This window comes from Balaenoptera borealis, assembly GCF_965194805.1.
Source record: "Balaenoptera borealis genome assembly, chromosome: 3".
Lineage (NCBI taxonomy): Eukaryota > Metazoa > Chordata > Mammalia > Artiodactyla > Balaenopteridae > Balaenoptera > Balaenoptera borealis.
In genome coordinates, this window is record NC_138866.1 from 122499129 (window position 1) to 122512303 (window position 13175).

A 13175-nucleotide genomic window follows, 5' to 3' on the forward strand; every position below is an offset into this window, starting at 1 on the left:
CAGGAATTTTTCATGGCAATTCACCACCAATGGATCAAATACTCATATTCTGGCAACTAAGAGCTTTGTTATTCCTCCCCCACCCTTAGTGCCTCTGGATGCTCCAAGAGCTGCATCAGGTGCATTACCTGTCCTGCCAATGCCCGCACTGCAATGGACCACAATGGGTGGCTCAGGGCACTGCCCTTTGGAGCGTGCTCCCATGCTGCTGACGGCCAGCCTCTGCTGGTTCCTGACGGCTCTCAAGAAATCAATAAGGGAAGCTGCCGAGGAAGGGACACCATAATCTGGCCAGCTCAGGAACTGAAAGTGGGTCACGTGGCGTTTCTGCCGTTCCTTGGATGAAAAAAGAAGCAAAAGTTAATGAGGTCACTTCTCCTTGCCTCTGACTACCTTTGGCTTTTCCAGATTCTCAACCCTCTGGAATCGCTATCACCAAGGTTCCTATCACCCTTAAGTTTCTCCACAATTGCTTCTCTACGAACGCAAAGGAAAGATTAAATGTCTGGAGAGGGCAGAATTCCTATATTATATGATCCAGATTTCTTATGTTATAAAAAGTTTCATTCCTAAGTAATGCCACTGTTGTGTTGAGACAATATGGCTACTCTGGCTCTGAGCTGAATATCCTGATCCTGTTTCCAGAAGAATGGAAGTAACTTATAAGCTCCCTGGAATCCTGCCTATTCCCTTTGGACATTTTCTTTACAGTAAAGGTTTTCCCCCAGCTTCAAAAGAGTGAGAAAATAAAATTTACCTCTGTGTTGTGAATTTCTAGCGTTGTTTTCTTATAATGGTTCATATTCTCCACACCTAGATTGGTCACTGTGAGGAAGCCAAATCGGATCCGGGAGTCTTTTTCTAAAGGCCAGTATTGGCCACACTTTCTCCTGCCACCCTCCTCGAAGCTGAAGACACACAGAGAAAGATAAGCCTTCCATCCTTCTTCTCCACAGCAATAACTCTGCTCTACCCATGACCTGCTGTACCCTTAGGCAGAAATGTCATCTCTTGCATTGCTTCTGTCTAATCTATCCCCTTGTTTCTTGGCAGAAAAAGGAAACCTTCATTCTAAACAGATGTAACAACAGCTAAATTTTCTGCATGTACTCATTTAGTGGACATTTATTGAGCACCAGCTACATCCATTTGGTCCCTTTCCTGATACCTCTTGGTACTCCTCACATATCTGGCATAAATACTGGGTGGACAAAGAAAGACAGTAGAGAAAATATGGTGGGCCAGGTCGAACTCCCTGCCCTATATCTCAGTTACTGTTCATTCTCTTCCCCAATGAGAGCCCTTGGCTGATAGAGGAGTGGGAAAGGCACAGTTCCTGGGATGCCAACAGGAGGTTTATGTAAAGGCCTAAAGTCCACCTCACTACTCTTCAGTGGCTCCAAAGTACTCCAAGGTGGTACTTCTTCTACTACCTCCCCTCCAAATCAAAGGTGGCTTGTAACAGTGCCATGAGGAAGGGATCTGAGCAAACATTCTCATTAATTTTTTTCTCCTCATCTGAAATGGGTTATAATTATCATAATGATAATGATGATACTCATGAAATAGTAATTCCTAAAGTTTTGGCAGATACGTACACCAAAATTTCAAAAATATTCCTTTCATCAAGAGCTTCCTGCCTGACCTATTATGTTTCACATCTCTTTTTTTCAAGTTCTCCTACAGGTGGAAATATGAACAAGAAGAAAAATGGTCAAAAGTAGTAGGGAAAGGGAGAACTAAGGGGAACTGGTAATTCAGAAGCCAGGAAGACGGCTGACCTTTGGAAGTAGGGAGCAGGCTAAAAGTAAATTGCTCCATGTTTCCCAATGCTTCCTCTAGTAGTTATTAAGGCCAGGACCTCAGGATAGGCTGTAACTGGCACAGGGTCACCAGAGCCATGGATTAAAGCTTTGACAAGTTAGATCTATCAATCTCCACCATACCCTGGCTCTGTTAACTCTGGGTCAGCTAAGAAAAAAGCTAAGACATCTCAAACTCTTTGCCATGGCTTTCCTAATCCTCATTGTTTCTAAGAGCTAAACTCCCCTCTAGAACCACCCATGCTTGGGGACGGGGGAGGGGGGGAAGTGCAATGTGTAGAAAAGGGATGAACTCACCGGGTGGTCATGACAATCACCAAGACTTTTTGCTCCCATACCATGAGCCAGAAATCACGATAGGTATTCTCCAAAGGGCCTACAATGAAAGTAGAAGACAGGAACGTGACCCTGGGAAGCTCTTCTTTCCTTCTTAGGCTCTTCTGTTTTTTCCCAACTACTAACTCCAAAGCACATACACTGGCTCCCTGCCTTTTTGACTATATCCCTGCTATTCAGGGTGGTCCTTGGGCAAGCAGCACCAGCACTGTATGGGAGAGTATTAGAAATGCACAGTCTGCATTTTAACAAGATTCCCAGGTAAAATTGTAGGTAGGCTACAGTTTGAGAAGCATTGCTACATATCCTCTTAGAGCCTCATCAACAGGGCTTCAGGTATCACATCCAGACTGAGAGTGTCAACTGTGCACATGTCTCTAGCTGTTTTCACCTCACCTAAGCCTTATAATCACCAGTTGCCTACTAAACCATTCCCCTTCCATGTCCCCTCATCCATCTCCTCAGACCCCACATGTTTGCAATTCAGTCTCCTCCTTCAAAATTAGCTTTCTTTCTCTACTTTCTCAACTCTGTTAACAGTACTGACATTCTTAAATCACTCAGTCTCAAAAAGCTGGAGTCAGCTCTGACTTACCCATTTCTTTCATCTCCCAGAAACAGACACCAAGTCCTAGATTTTTTTTGCCTTTGTAATGTTTTTGGTTTTTACCCTTTTGGCCCTATCCTGGTCTTCCTGCCGAAATTCACTGCCACAAAGACCATATCATCTTTTGTCTGAGTTCCTATAATACCACCTTGGTTTACTTTTCTGAATAGGAATTTTTCTTCCAGTCTATTCCGGATACGCTTGCCAGTTTAATCTTTCTAAAAAATTGCTTCATCACAATATAGACACACAAGCTCACTTCTGCCTCTATTCCTTTGTTCACATTCTCTCACCTCCATCGCCATTGGACTTTCTACCCATTTTCTTTTTTTTTTTTTCTTCCGGTTTTATTGAGCTATAATTGGCATACAACACTGTGTAAGTTTAAGGTATAGAGAGCATAATGATTTGACTTATTTATATCATGAAATGATCACCACAATAAGTTTAGTGAACATCCATCACCTCATATAGATACAAAATTTAAAAGGAAAAAAAAAAACCTTTTTCCTTGTGATGAGAACTCTTAGGTTCTACTTTCTTAACAGCTTTCATGTATAACACACAGCAGTGTTAATTATATTTATCACATTGCACATTACATCCCTAGTACTTATTCAGCTTATATCAAGAAATTTGTACCTTCTGACTGCCTTCATCCAATTTCCCCCTCCCCCCAACCCCTGGTAACCATAAATATGATCTCTTTTTCTATGAGTTTGTTTTCGAAATATAATTGGCCTACAACACTATGTTAGTTCCCGGTGTACAACATACAGGGATTTATATGTTGTTCGATATTTCTATACACTGCAAAATAATCAACACTCTACCCATTTTCAAGTGCTGCCTCTTCCTTAAAGCTTTCTCTTAACACCACATTCCTTTTTTTAAAAAAATTATTTATTTATTTATCTATGGCTGTGTTGGGTCTTCGTTGCTGCACGCGGGCTTTCTTTTAGTTGCGGCAAGTGGGGGCTACTCTTCGTTGCGGCGCGTGGGCTTCTCATTGCGGTGGCTTCTCTTGTTGCAGAGCACGGGCTCTAGGCGCGTGGGCTTCAGTAGTTGTGGCATGCGGGCTTCAGTAGTTGTGGCTCACGGGCTTAGCTGCTCCGCAGCATGTGGGATCTTCCCAGACCAGGGCTCAAACCCGTGTCCCCTGCGTTGGCAGGCGAATTCTTAACCACTGTGCCACCAGGGAAGCCCCAACACCACATTCCTTGTAGGGCTTCCTCTCATCTCAGCTCTTGATGGCACATCTGGATCAAAACATCTTAACTATTTAATGTATATGGTCTTACATCAGTCATTTTACTTTGTGAGAAGTAATCATATCTCAGCCAAACATGGTGCTGAGGGCAAGGGCTATGTCATCAACTACTCCTTTTACAGTTAGAATCTGTACAGGGCTGGGCACTCAGCAGGAACGTTGAAGATGCCTGTGAGCCAATAACTCCCTTTCAATCAAGTGAGTAACAACTGAGGATAATTCCTTATACTTCCCTAGTGCTTTTTCCTCCTTTGCTTTCAGGGAAGCAGGGCAGTTACCAAGGGCTGATTTTGTCGTGGAAATCTGCTAATTGCACTACCATTTTTGCTAAAGTCTCTTAGGAAGCACTAACATTTTATGATACTAGAATTCCCTCTTTGCAGAAGTGGACACTGCCAGGAGCATGTGAAGTCTTGGAAACAAGCTAAATGTCTAACAAGAGAGGATGTTAAATTATGGCATACCCCCAAATTTAAGCAGTCCATAAAGGTGATATTATAAGATCTGTATTTTTGCTATGGAAAGGTATCCACAAGACAACCATCAACAGAAAAAAGAGATAATGTATAGAAAAAGCTCATTTTGTTAGATAGCTTATATGTCCATATCTATTTGTATGCACAGAATGAGGTTTAGAAGGAGATGCTGCAAAATGTTAACATTTTCTCTGGGTCTCTGGGTTATGAGTGATTTTCATCTTCATTTTCTACAATGGACATGGCATTACCATAGCATGTATGTCAAGAAGATAATAAAAACACCCTTTTCCCACCTCTGACTCTTAGCCTTGTTCACATCGCACTATACTGCATCACAGCAGCTCTCATATACTTTATTTTCCACATTCAAACCACTGGCAAAATTGGTGTTGCCAATCAGAGCACCTGATAATACCACTTAGACTCAAGGCTGGACAGATAAGGGTCATAATTTCCTCAAAGGCATAAAAGAGAGATTTAGAAGGGAAAGTTACACTTCCCAGATTAGACTCTTTAACAGTAGACTTCTGTGAAGAAATATAGTCAGCAGTTTATGCTGACATGGATGAAACAATCCACTAACCTGGCTTGCAAGGACTTCTGAATCAAACAGACATGTGCCCAATCCTGTCTGTGTCACTTACTAGCTGTGTGACCCAAGGTCACCTAACCTCTTTGGGCTTCAGTTTGTTCGTGGATTAATAAACCTTCCTTGCAGAGTGTCTATAATAATTAGATGGTGATTATATATCTAATATATAATAGATACTTTCAATAAATGACAGATATTATTAGAAATATTATGAATAAAAATCAGAATACTGAATACAGCCCAGAAGGTTAACCAGAAAATCAAACCAGCCTTCTCAACATCACAAGATCCCATTTTCCAGTCCTAACAGAGTGCTGATGCCTTCTAAAGATGATCAGTGTTTAACTCAAGAAATCCTCTCTCTCGTACTCCTGGATGAGCCTCTTCTCCTGGACAAGGCCTTCAGAGCCAGCCTAAAGGATCCAATCCCTGCAGAACTAGCAACTCTAAGAAGTGTCCTTGCCTTCTAAACCTGGAGAGAGGAGCATTCTGAGACCCCTACAGTCAATCCTTACCCTCCATAAGCCCATCCATGCCACGGTCATCCTCCTCAACAAAGCCCTACTTCTCAGGCAGATCACATCCTAATCTATACCTGCCAAAAATCTTTCCTGATAGTTCTCTTATTTCTTCCTAGGGTCTTGAAAGGACTCTTGTTGGAGAGAGTAGTCCCTCCTAAGGGAAAAAAAATAAATCTGTGACCATCAGACCAATTACAATATACCAAGAATCCAAAGGCCCTTTTCCCTTTTCTTCTCCCTCAACTTCTATTTTGAAAAATTTGAAACCTACCAAAAGTTGAGGGACTTCCCTGGTGGCACAGTGGTTAAGAATCTGCCTGCCAATGCAAGGGACACAGGTTTGATCCCTGGTCTGGGAAGATCCCACATGCCGCGGAGCAACTAAGCCCGTGCACCACAACTACTGAGCCTGCGCTCTAGAGCCTGCGCTCTAGAGCCTGCGAGCCACAACTACTGAGCCCACGTGCCGCAACTACGGAAGCTCGCAGGCCTAGAGCCCATGCTCCGCAACAAGAGAAGCCACCGCGATGAGAAGCCTGCGCACCACCACGAAGAGTAGCCCCCACTCGCCGCAACTAGAGAAAGCCCGTGCGCAGCAACGAAGACCCAACGCAGCCAAAAATAAATAAAAAAAAAAAAAAAGTTGAAAGAACGGTACAATGTACTCATACATTCTTTAGCTCGAACGCTATCATTTTTAGCTATTGTTTTGCAAAGCCTGCTTCTCTACACTTGATCTTAGCCAAAAGGCCGAGAAGCGATTAGCCTGCTTCTCTATATATACACAACACATATTTTCTCTTTTACTGAACTATTTAAGCTTCAGACATTATGACATTTCACTCCTAAATACTCGAACACGTATTTAGAAGAACAAGAACATTCTCCTGTAGAACAATCCCATTATCACACTGCAGCAATTAAACATTAATACAATAATATTATCTAATACACAGTCTCCAACTGTCCCAATAGTTGGTCCTTAACAAATTTTTTTCCAAATTGAGTTTGCAAGTATGGATGACACACTGCCTTTGGTTATCAATGTCTCTTTAGTCTCCTTTAATCCAGAACAGTTCCCTGTCTTTTTTTTTTCCCCCATGGCATTAACTTTGAAAAGTCTAAACCAGATCTCTAGTATGCTCCACAATCTGGATTTGTCAGGTTTGTTCTCATTATTAGATTCAGACTTAAAAACTGGCAACAGGACTTCCCTGGTGGCACAGTGGTTAAGAATCCGCCTGCCAATGCAGGGGACACGGGTTCGAGCCCTGGTCTGGGAAGATCCCACATGCCGCGGAGCAACTAAGCCCGGGCGCCACAACTACTGAGCCTGCGCTCTAGAGCCCACGAGCCACAGCTACTGAGCTCACGTGCCACAACTAAAGCCCGCGCTCCGCAATGAAGAGTATCCCCCACTAGCTGCAAATAGAGAAAGCCTGCGCCCAGCAATGAAGACCCAACGCAGCCAAAATTTAAATAAATAAATAAATAAATAAATTTATTTTTAAAAAAACAAAACTGGCAACATACAACATAGGTTATGTTGTGTAGTTCTCACTATACCACAACAGGAGGCATATAATATCTATTTGTCCATTATTGGTGATATTAAGTGTGATCATTTGGTTAAGGAGGTATCTGCCAGATCTCTTGCTGGCCATATTCCACAATGGTCAAAGGGCCTTAATTCCATATGATGGCCTGTCATGTCCTCCTATGTTGAGATTTCTCACCACCCTCTTTGAAGGAAACCTGGCATTCTCATTGAGATGGCAAAGAACAGGTCAGGAGTAGTACTAGGACCCACAAGAATATTAACAGAGGCTCCATCTGAAATCCTCCTAGAGCGCCCAATACTTCACTGTCAGACCTAGCAAAGACTATCCATGTCAAGAGACTGCTGGCGTGCTCTGTGATGGTACAGGGACCAGCAAAAGCCTCTTAAGCCAGCAACACCCATTCATAGACTGAACTCAATCTCTGGGAAGTCCCATTGCCATTCCTTTATGTCCTACTCGACATAAAGAGCATCTCACTGGCCAGTGAACTCTGATGTCCCATTCCCCTGGGTTGGCAACACTAAGACACAGTCCAAAAACTTGTAGTAATGTTGTGTGTTCAAATCTCTAGTTTATCTCTATGCAGTGAGTTTCCAGACACATCTGGTACAGAAACTCTACACCTCTCATCTGCCTTCCTCAATAACCCTCAATCTTTATGAAAGGCCAGGATCTAGTGGCTGCAACATCACCTCAAGTTACCATTTCCTTTAAAAATTATGCTATCATCTGATGCCAACAATCACAGGTAGATGACACAAAACCAATTTGTGAGGGGCAGACTACTTACCTTGTGTCCCAATGTAAGCATTCTTCTGTTTGTAGCCATCCATGAAACTGGCATTGATGTAATCTGTCTAATGATAAAAAGGAAATATCGTTGCAGCTGTGTGGGATATACCATTTGGGTAGGAAAATGATGTACTTAGTAAATAAAACTCAAGGTGTGAATTTTCTCTTTTTGTCAGGCAGAAAATGAGGAGTGAAAGGACCAATTCAAAACCTCACTTCCACAAATGTTACTGGGACAAGTGGATATCCACATGCAGAAAAAATGAAGCTTACCCCTTCCTCACATCATATACAAAAACTAACTCCAGGAAATTCCCTGGCGGTCCAGTGGTTAGGACTCAGCGCTTTCACTGCTATGGTCCATGTTCAATCCCTGGTCATGGAACTAAGATTCTGCAAGCCGCATAGCGAGGCCAAAAAAAACCCCCCAAAAACAAAAACAAACAAACAAACAAAAAACCTAACTCCAAATGGGTCACAGACCTAATGTAAGAGCTAAAACTATAAAACTCTTAGAAGAAAACACAGGATTAAATATTTGTGACCTTGGGTTAGGCAAAGCCTCCTTTGACACCAAAAGCACAAGCAACAAAAGAAAAAACAGATAAATTGAACTACATTAAAACTGAAAACTTTTGTGCTTCAAAGGACACCATCAAGAAAGTGAAAAAACAGGGGATTTCCCAGGTGGTCCAGTGGCTGAGACTCCACGCTCCCAATGCAGGGAGCCTGGGTTCGATCCCTGGTCAGGGAACTAGATCCCATATGCATGCAGCAACTAAAGATCCCGCATGTCACAACTAAGACCCAGTGAAGTCAAAATAAATAAATAAATAAAATTTTTTTTTAAAAAGAAAGAAAGTGAAAACACCACCCACAGAATGCACACATTTGATAAGGGATTTGTATCTAGACTATATAAAGAACTCTCACAAATAAATAGTAAAAAGACAACTCAGTTTTAAAATGGGCAAAGAATCAGAATAGCCATTTTTCCAAGAAGATATATAAATGGCCAATAAGAACCTGAAAAGTTGCTCAACATCATTAGTCATCAGGGAAATGCAAATCAAAACCACACTGAGATACCACTTCACACTCACTAGAATGGCTACAGGTAAAAAATAATAATAATAATTTAAAAAATAATAATAATAACAAATATTGGCAAAGATGTAGAGAAACTGGAACCCTCATACACTGCTAGTGGTAATGTAAAATGGTGCAGTCACTTTGGAAAACCGTGGGGGCACTTCCTCAAAAGGTTAAACACAGAGCTACCATATGACCCAGCAATTCCACTCCCAAAGGAAATGAAGACACAGATCTAAACAAAAAAACCTCATAAACAAATATTCACAGCAGCATCATTCATAATAGCCAAAAAATGGACACAACTCAATTGTTTACCAACTAATGAATGGGTAAATAAAATGTGGTGTATATCCATACAATGGAATATTATTTAGCAATAAAAAGGAGTGAAATACTGATACATGCTACAACATGTATGAACCTTGAAAACACGCTGAGAGAAACCAGACACAAAGGGCCATATATTGTATGATTCCAGCTATGTGAAATGTCCACAACAGGCAAAAAGAGTAGACAAAAAGTAGGTGGGTTTGGGGGAAATGGGGAGTGACTACCAAGGCGAGTTTCTTCTTTAGGTGATAAAACTGTTCTAAAGTTGATTGTGGTGATAATTGCATGACTCTGAGAATATATTAAAAACCAACGAATTGTACACTTTTAATGAGTGAACTGTATGGTATGTGAATTACATCTCAGTAAAGCTGTTATTTACAAAAAAGGAGTCCATTAGGACTTGTAGCACTACAGCTCAGAACCAAAGCCAAAAGGCAGGCAAGCCAAGCAACATGAGCAGGAACACCTGTCCATGCTGTGACACACAAAAGGCAAAGTGTGACTGGAGAAGGAAGAAAGCTATGCCTCATAGCTAGGACCATCAACAGCATGGGCCAAACGGGCTCCATTACTGCCTAAATTAACACAAAGCAAAAGCCACATACATTCCGAAGAGTCTCAATGAATAGCTCCTGACTCACTCTCTTCTGCGGGCCTTCTCCCACCTCCCAATGTCCTCGGTCTTATTTACATCATTAGCCATCAGGGAAATTAAATAGGATATGGAAGGTTACAGGAGGACAAAAGTAAAAAAAGTTTCAACAGCAAAGTAGGGAAAATCCATACTCCACTCCACTCTAGAGAGATGGGAATGACTCCCCATCAACCCTTTCTCCACTGGGTTCCAACACTTGGAGGACAGTCTTAACTGTCAGTACCACACAGCCACCCTAAGAAAACATCTCCAGGGAGTTCCCTGGTGGTCCAGTGGTTAGTGCTTTCACTGCTGTAGGCCCGGGTTCAATCCCTGGTCAGGGAACTAAGATCCTGCAAGCTACACGGCTCGGCCAAAAAAAAAAAAAGAAAACATCTCCATCTCATGGTCAAACCCATGTTATTTGGATATATGTCCATTAGATAGTCAGTCTACCAACTTATCCTCCCACTAATTATTTATTCAAGAGTTTCCTGCTCTGTTCTTCTCCCACAGCAACTGGTATTGACCTCATACTACTAGTGTTCTACCCTGACTTGGACACCTTCACTGAGCTAATGGAACATCTGCAGCAGACCCAGAAAGCTAAAAGTCTCACTCACCCCAACCAGGCTTCTCAATCCAGGGCCCACCCATAGTCAGCCAAAGCCCATCCTCTGTTCAGCCTGGCACATTCAAATGGTATACACTGCAGGACCCAGGTGAGAAGGCATAGAAAAGTACAAAGGATTTACCTGGTACATGCCAATCAACATATTATATAAGTAATATATGAGCTGTTACTCTTGGAGCTACCTTCATGCTTTGAAAAGAAATGCCACCTATTTAAAGGAGACTTATTTCTTTATAACTAAGGATACCAGCTTTTAGCATCCTTGTCTCTGACAGCACTGGGAATTAAAATCAGCAACTTCAGAAGAATCATTACATATTAAAAACTGAAAATGACCTCAGAGCTAAAGTATAGACTTAGGGGCAAACTGAAATAGCAGGAAGAACCACAGCATGCACATTATGTTATGGGCCAGGTTCAACTGAGACTGGACTAACGGCTTTGTAATTCCAGGTGAAATCTGTTAAACAATTCACTAATAAACCTGAATCCTCCACTTACTGTGGAAATAAAGCCTATACCAATATTTGTAGTAATGAGAGGGACTAAAATTCAAGCGATGAACTTCAGATTAATTACAGGATGACTAGAATAGTCTCCTGGTACACTGGGATTCACTCATTCATTCACAAATAATTTACTGAATGTCTGATATATGCCAGGCACTGTTCTAGGTCTTGGAGACAGAGTAGTCAACAAGACATACATTCAGATTATCTCTGACTCCAGAGCCCCAACTCAACTAAGATGATCTTGATAATACTGATGAATTTGCCTTCAGTCAGCCAGACTCTTAGCTAATGCCGCTGCAGGAAAACCCTCTGTAAGGATCCTAGACAGGATTATGAATTCAGTTTATGTGCTTGAAACACTAGGGTCAAAAGAGATTAAAGCCATGATCCTAGGGTACTGACTCATGTACCATACATACCCAAATATAAGGCAATGATTTTCCTAAGAATTATCCTCCAGAAAAAAGAGGGGGGATATAACAAGTCCCTATACTGTGTCATGTTAAGGGACACTATTTAAACTCCTTTTAAATAGTGAACAGCAACCTCAATCAATGCTGTTTTTTGATGTGCACAGAGGTCACCACACAGGACTGTTGTATCAGAAGGAAAAAGAAGAAATGTAACGCCTATTTAATTGTTGATCTCAAAATTCTTAAGTGTTGGATGCTGCTGTAAACAAGTTATAATAAAGAGGACTTTAAAAAGGAATAAGTAAATGATAATGCTACAGAGGATGCATGAGATACAGGATGAATGAAAAGAAAAAACTGTGCTAATGTTATGCTAATAGACTTTTCTGACTTAGGATAAACTTTCCAGTGACAATACCAGGCACTTAAAAAAGGAAATAAAAATGATGTGTTCTGGAAAACTGTGTTAGATTGACTCAAAAAGTAGCTCAAATGAGGACAAAGAAACTGATGTTAAAGGTGTATGTGAAGAGTTTGAATAACTTTTCACTAAATATCTCTACTAAGTACATGTGATTTTTAATATGCACAGATATGATCAAATTAATACATTAAATAATAAAGGCATTTGACCAATTCATCTCTATCCCTATATATTTATGTATACACTAGTTGTCCAAAATTTTTGTCAGATCTTCTAGATGGAAAAATCAGAGGTCACTTACTTTTTTTAAGAGTTGGATTTCCTTTTTTTTTTTTTTAAATATTTATTTATTTGGCTGTGCTGGGTCTCAGTTGCGGCATGCAGGATCTAGTTCCTCGACAAGGGATCAAACCCAGGCCCCCTGCATTGGGAGTGTGGAGTCTTAATCACTGGACCACCAGGGAAGTCCCAGAGGTCACTTATAATGAGAGTTGCCTGGTATTGATGCATATACACTCACCAGTATGGTGGATGACACGACTATGACTTTATTAGGAGTAAAAGGCGAAATAATTGAACATTTATCGAGCACCTACAGTAATATGCCAAACTTTGTGCTATCAGCATGTACATAAAGTATTTTATTTAATTTCTACTTAGTACTGTGAGATGGGCACATAGGGACTTGCGTATGTTAACAACTAGTATGTAGCCTAAAACTCAAACCTTGGGGCTTCCCTGGTGGCGCAGTGGTTAAGAATCCACCTGCCAATGCAGGGGACACTGGTTCGAGCCCTGGTCTGGGAAGATCCCACATGCCGCGGAGCAACTAAGTCTGTGCACCACAACCACTGAGCCTGCGCTCTAAAGCCCATGAGCCACAACTACTGAGCCCGCATGCTGCAACTACTGAAGCCCGTGCACCTAGAGCCCCTGCTCTGCAAGATAAGCCACTGCAATGAGAAGCCCATGTACGGCAACAGAGTAGCCCCTGCTCGCCGCAACTAGAGAAAGCCCACGCGTAGCAACGAAGACCCAACGTAGCCAAAAATAAATAAATTAAATAAATAAATTTAAAATATATATATATATAGTTTAAAAAAATAAAAAAATAAAACTCAAACCTTCTCTCTCTGGCTTACAGTCTA

At 41.4% G+C, this 13175-nt stretch overlaps 1 protein-coding gene across 1 annotated transcript in view; it reads right to left on the reverse strand.

Moving 5' to 3' along the window:
* PTPN9 (protein tyrosine phosphatase non-receptor type 9) overlaps nt 1–13175 on the reverse strand; it is an 80236-nt gene that overhangs the window by 1512 nt on the left and 65549 nt on the right. Inside the window, exons 9-12 of the mRNA XM_082386987.1 lie at nt 7981–8047; nt 2121–2199; nt 758–908; nt 129–336 (exon numbers count right to left, since the gene is read on the reverse strand). Of these exons, the coding sequence (XP_082243113.1) occupies nt 129–336; nt 758–908; nt 2121–2199; nt 7981–8047 (505 nt within the window). The remainder of the gene's footprint in view (nt 1–128; nt 337–757; nt 909–2120; nt 2200–7980; nt 8048–13175) is intronic.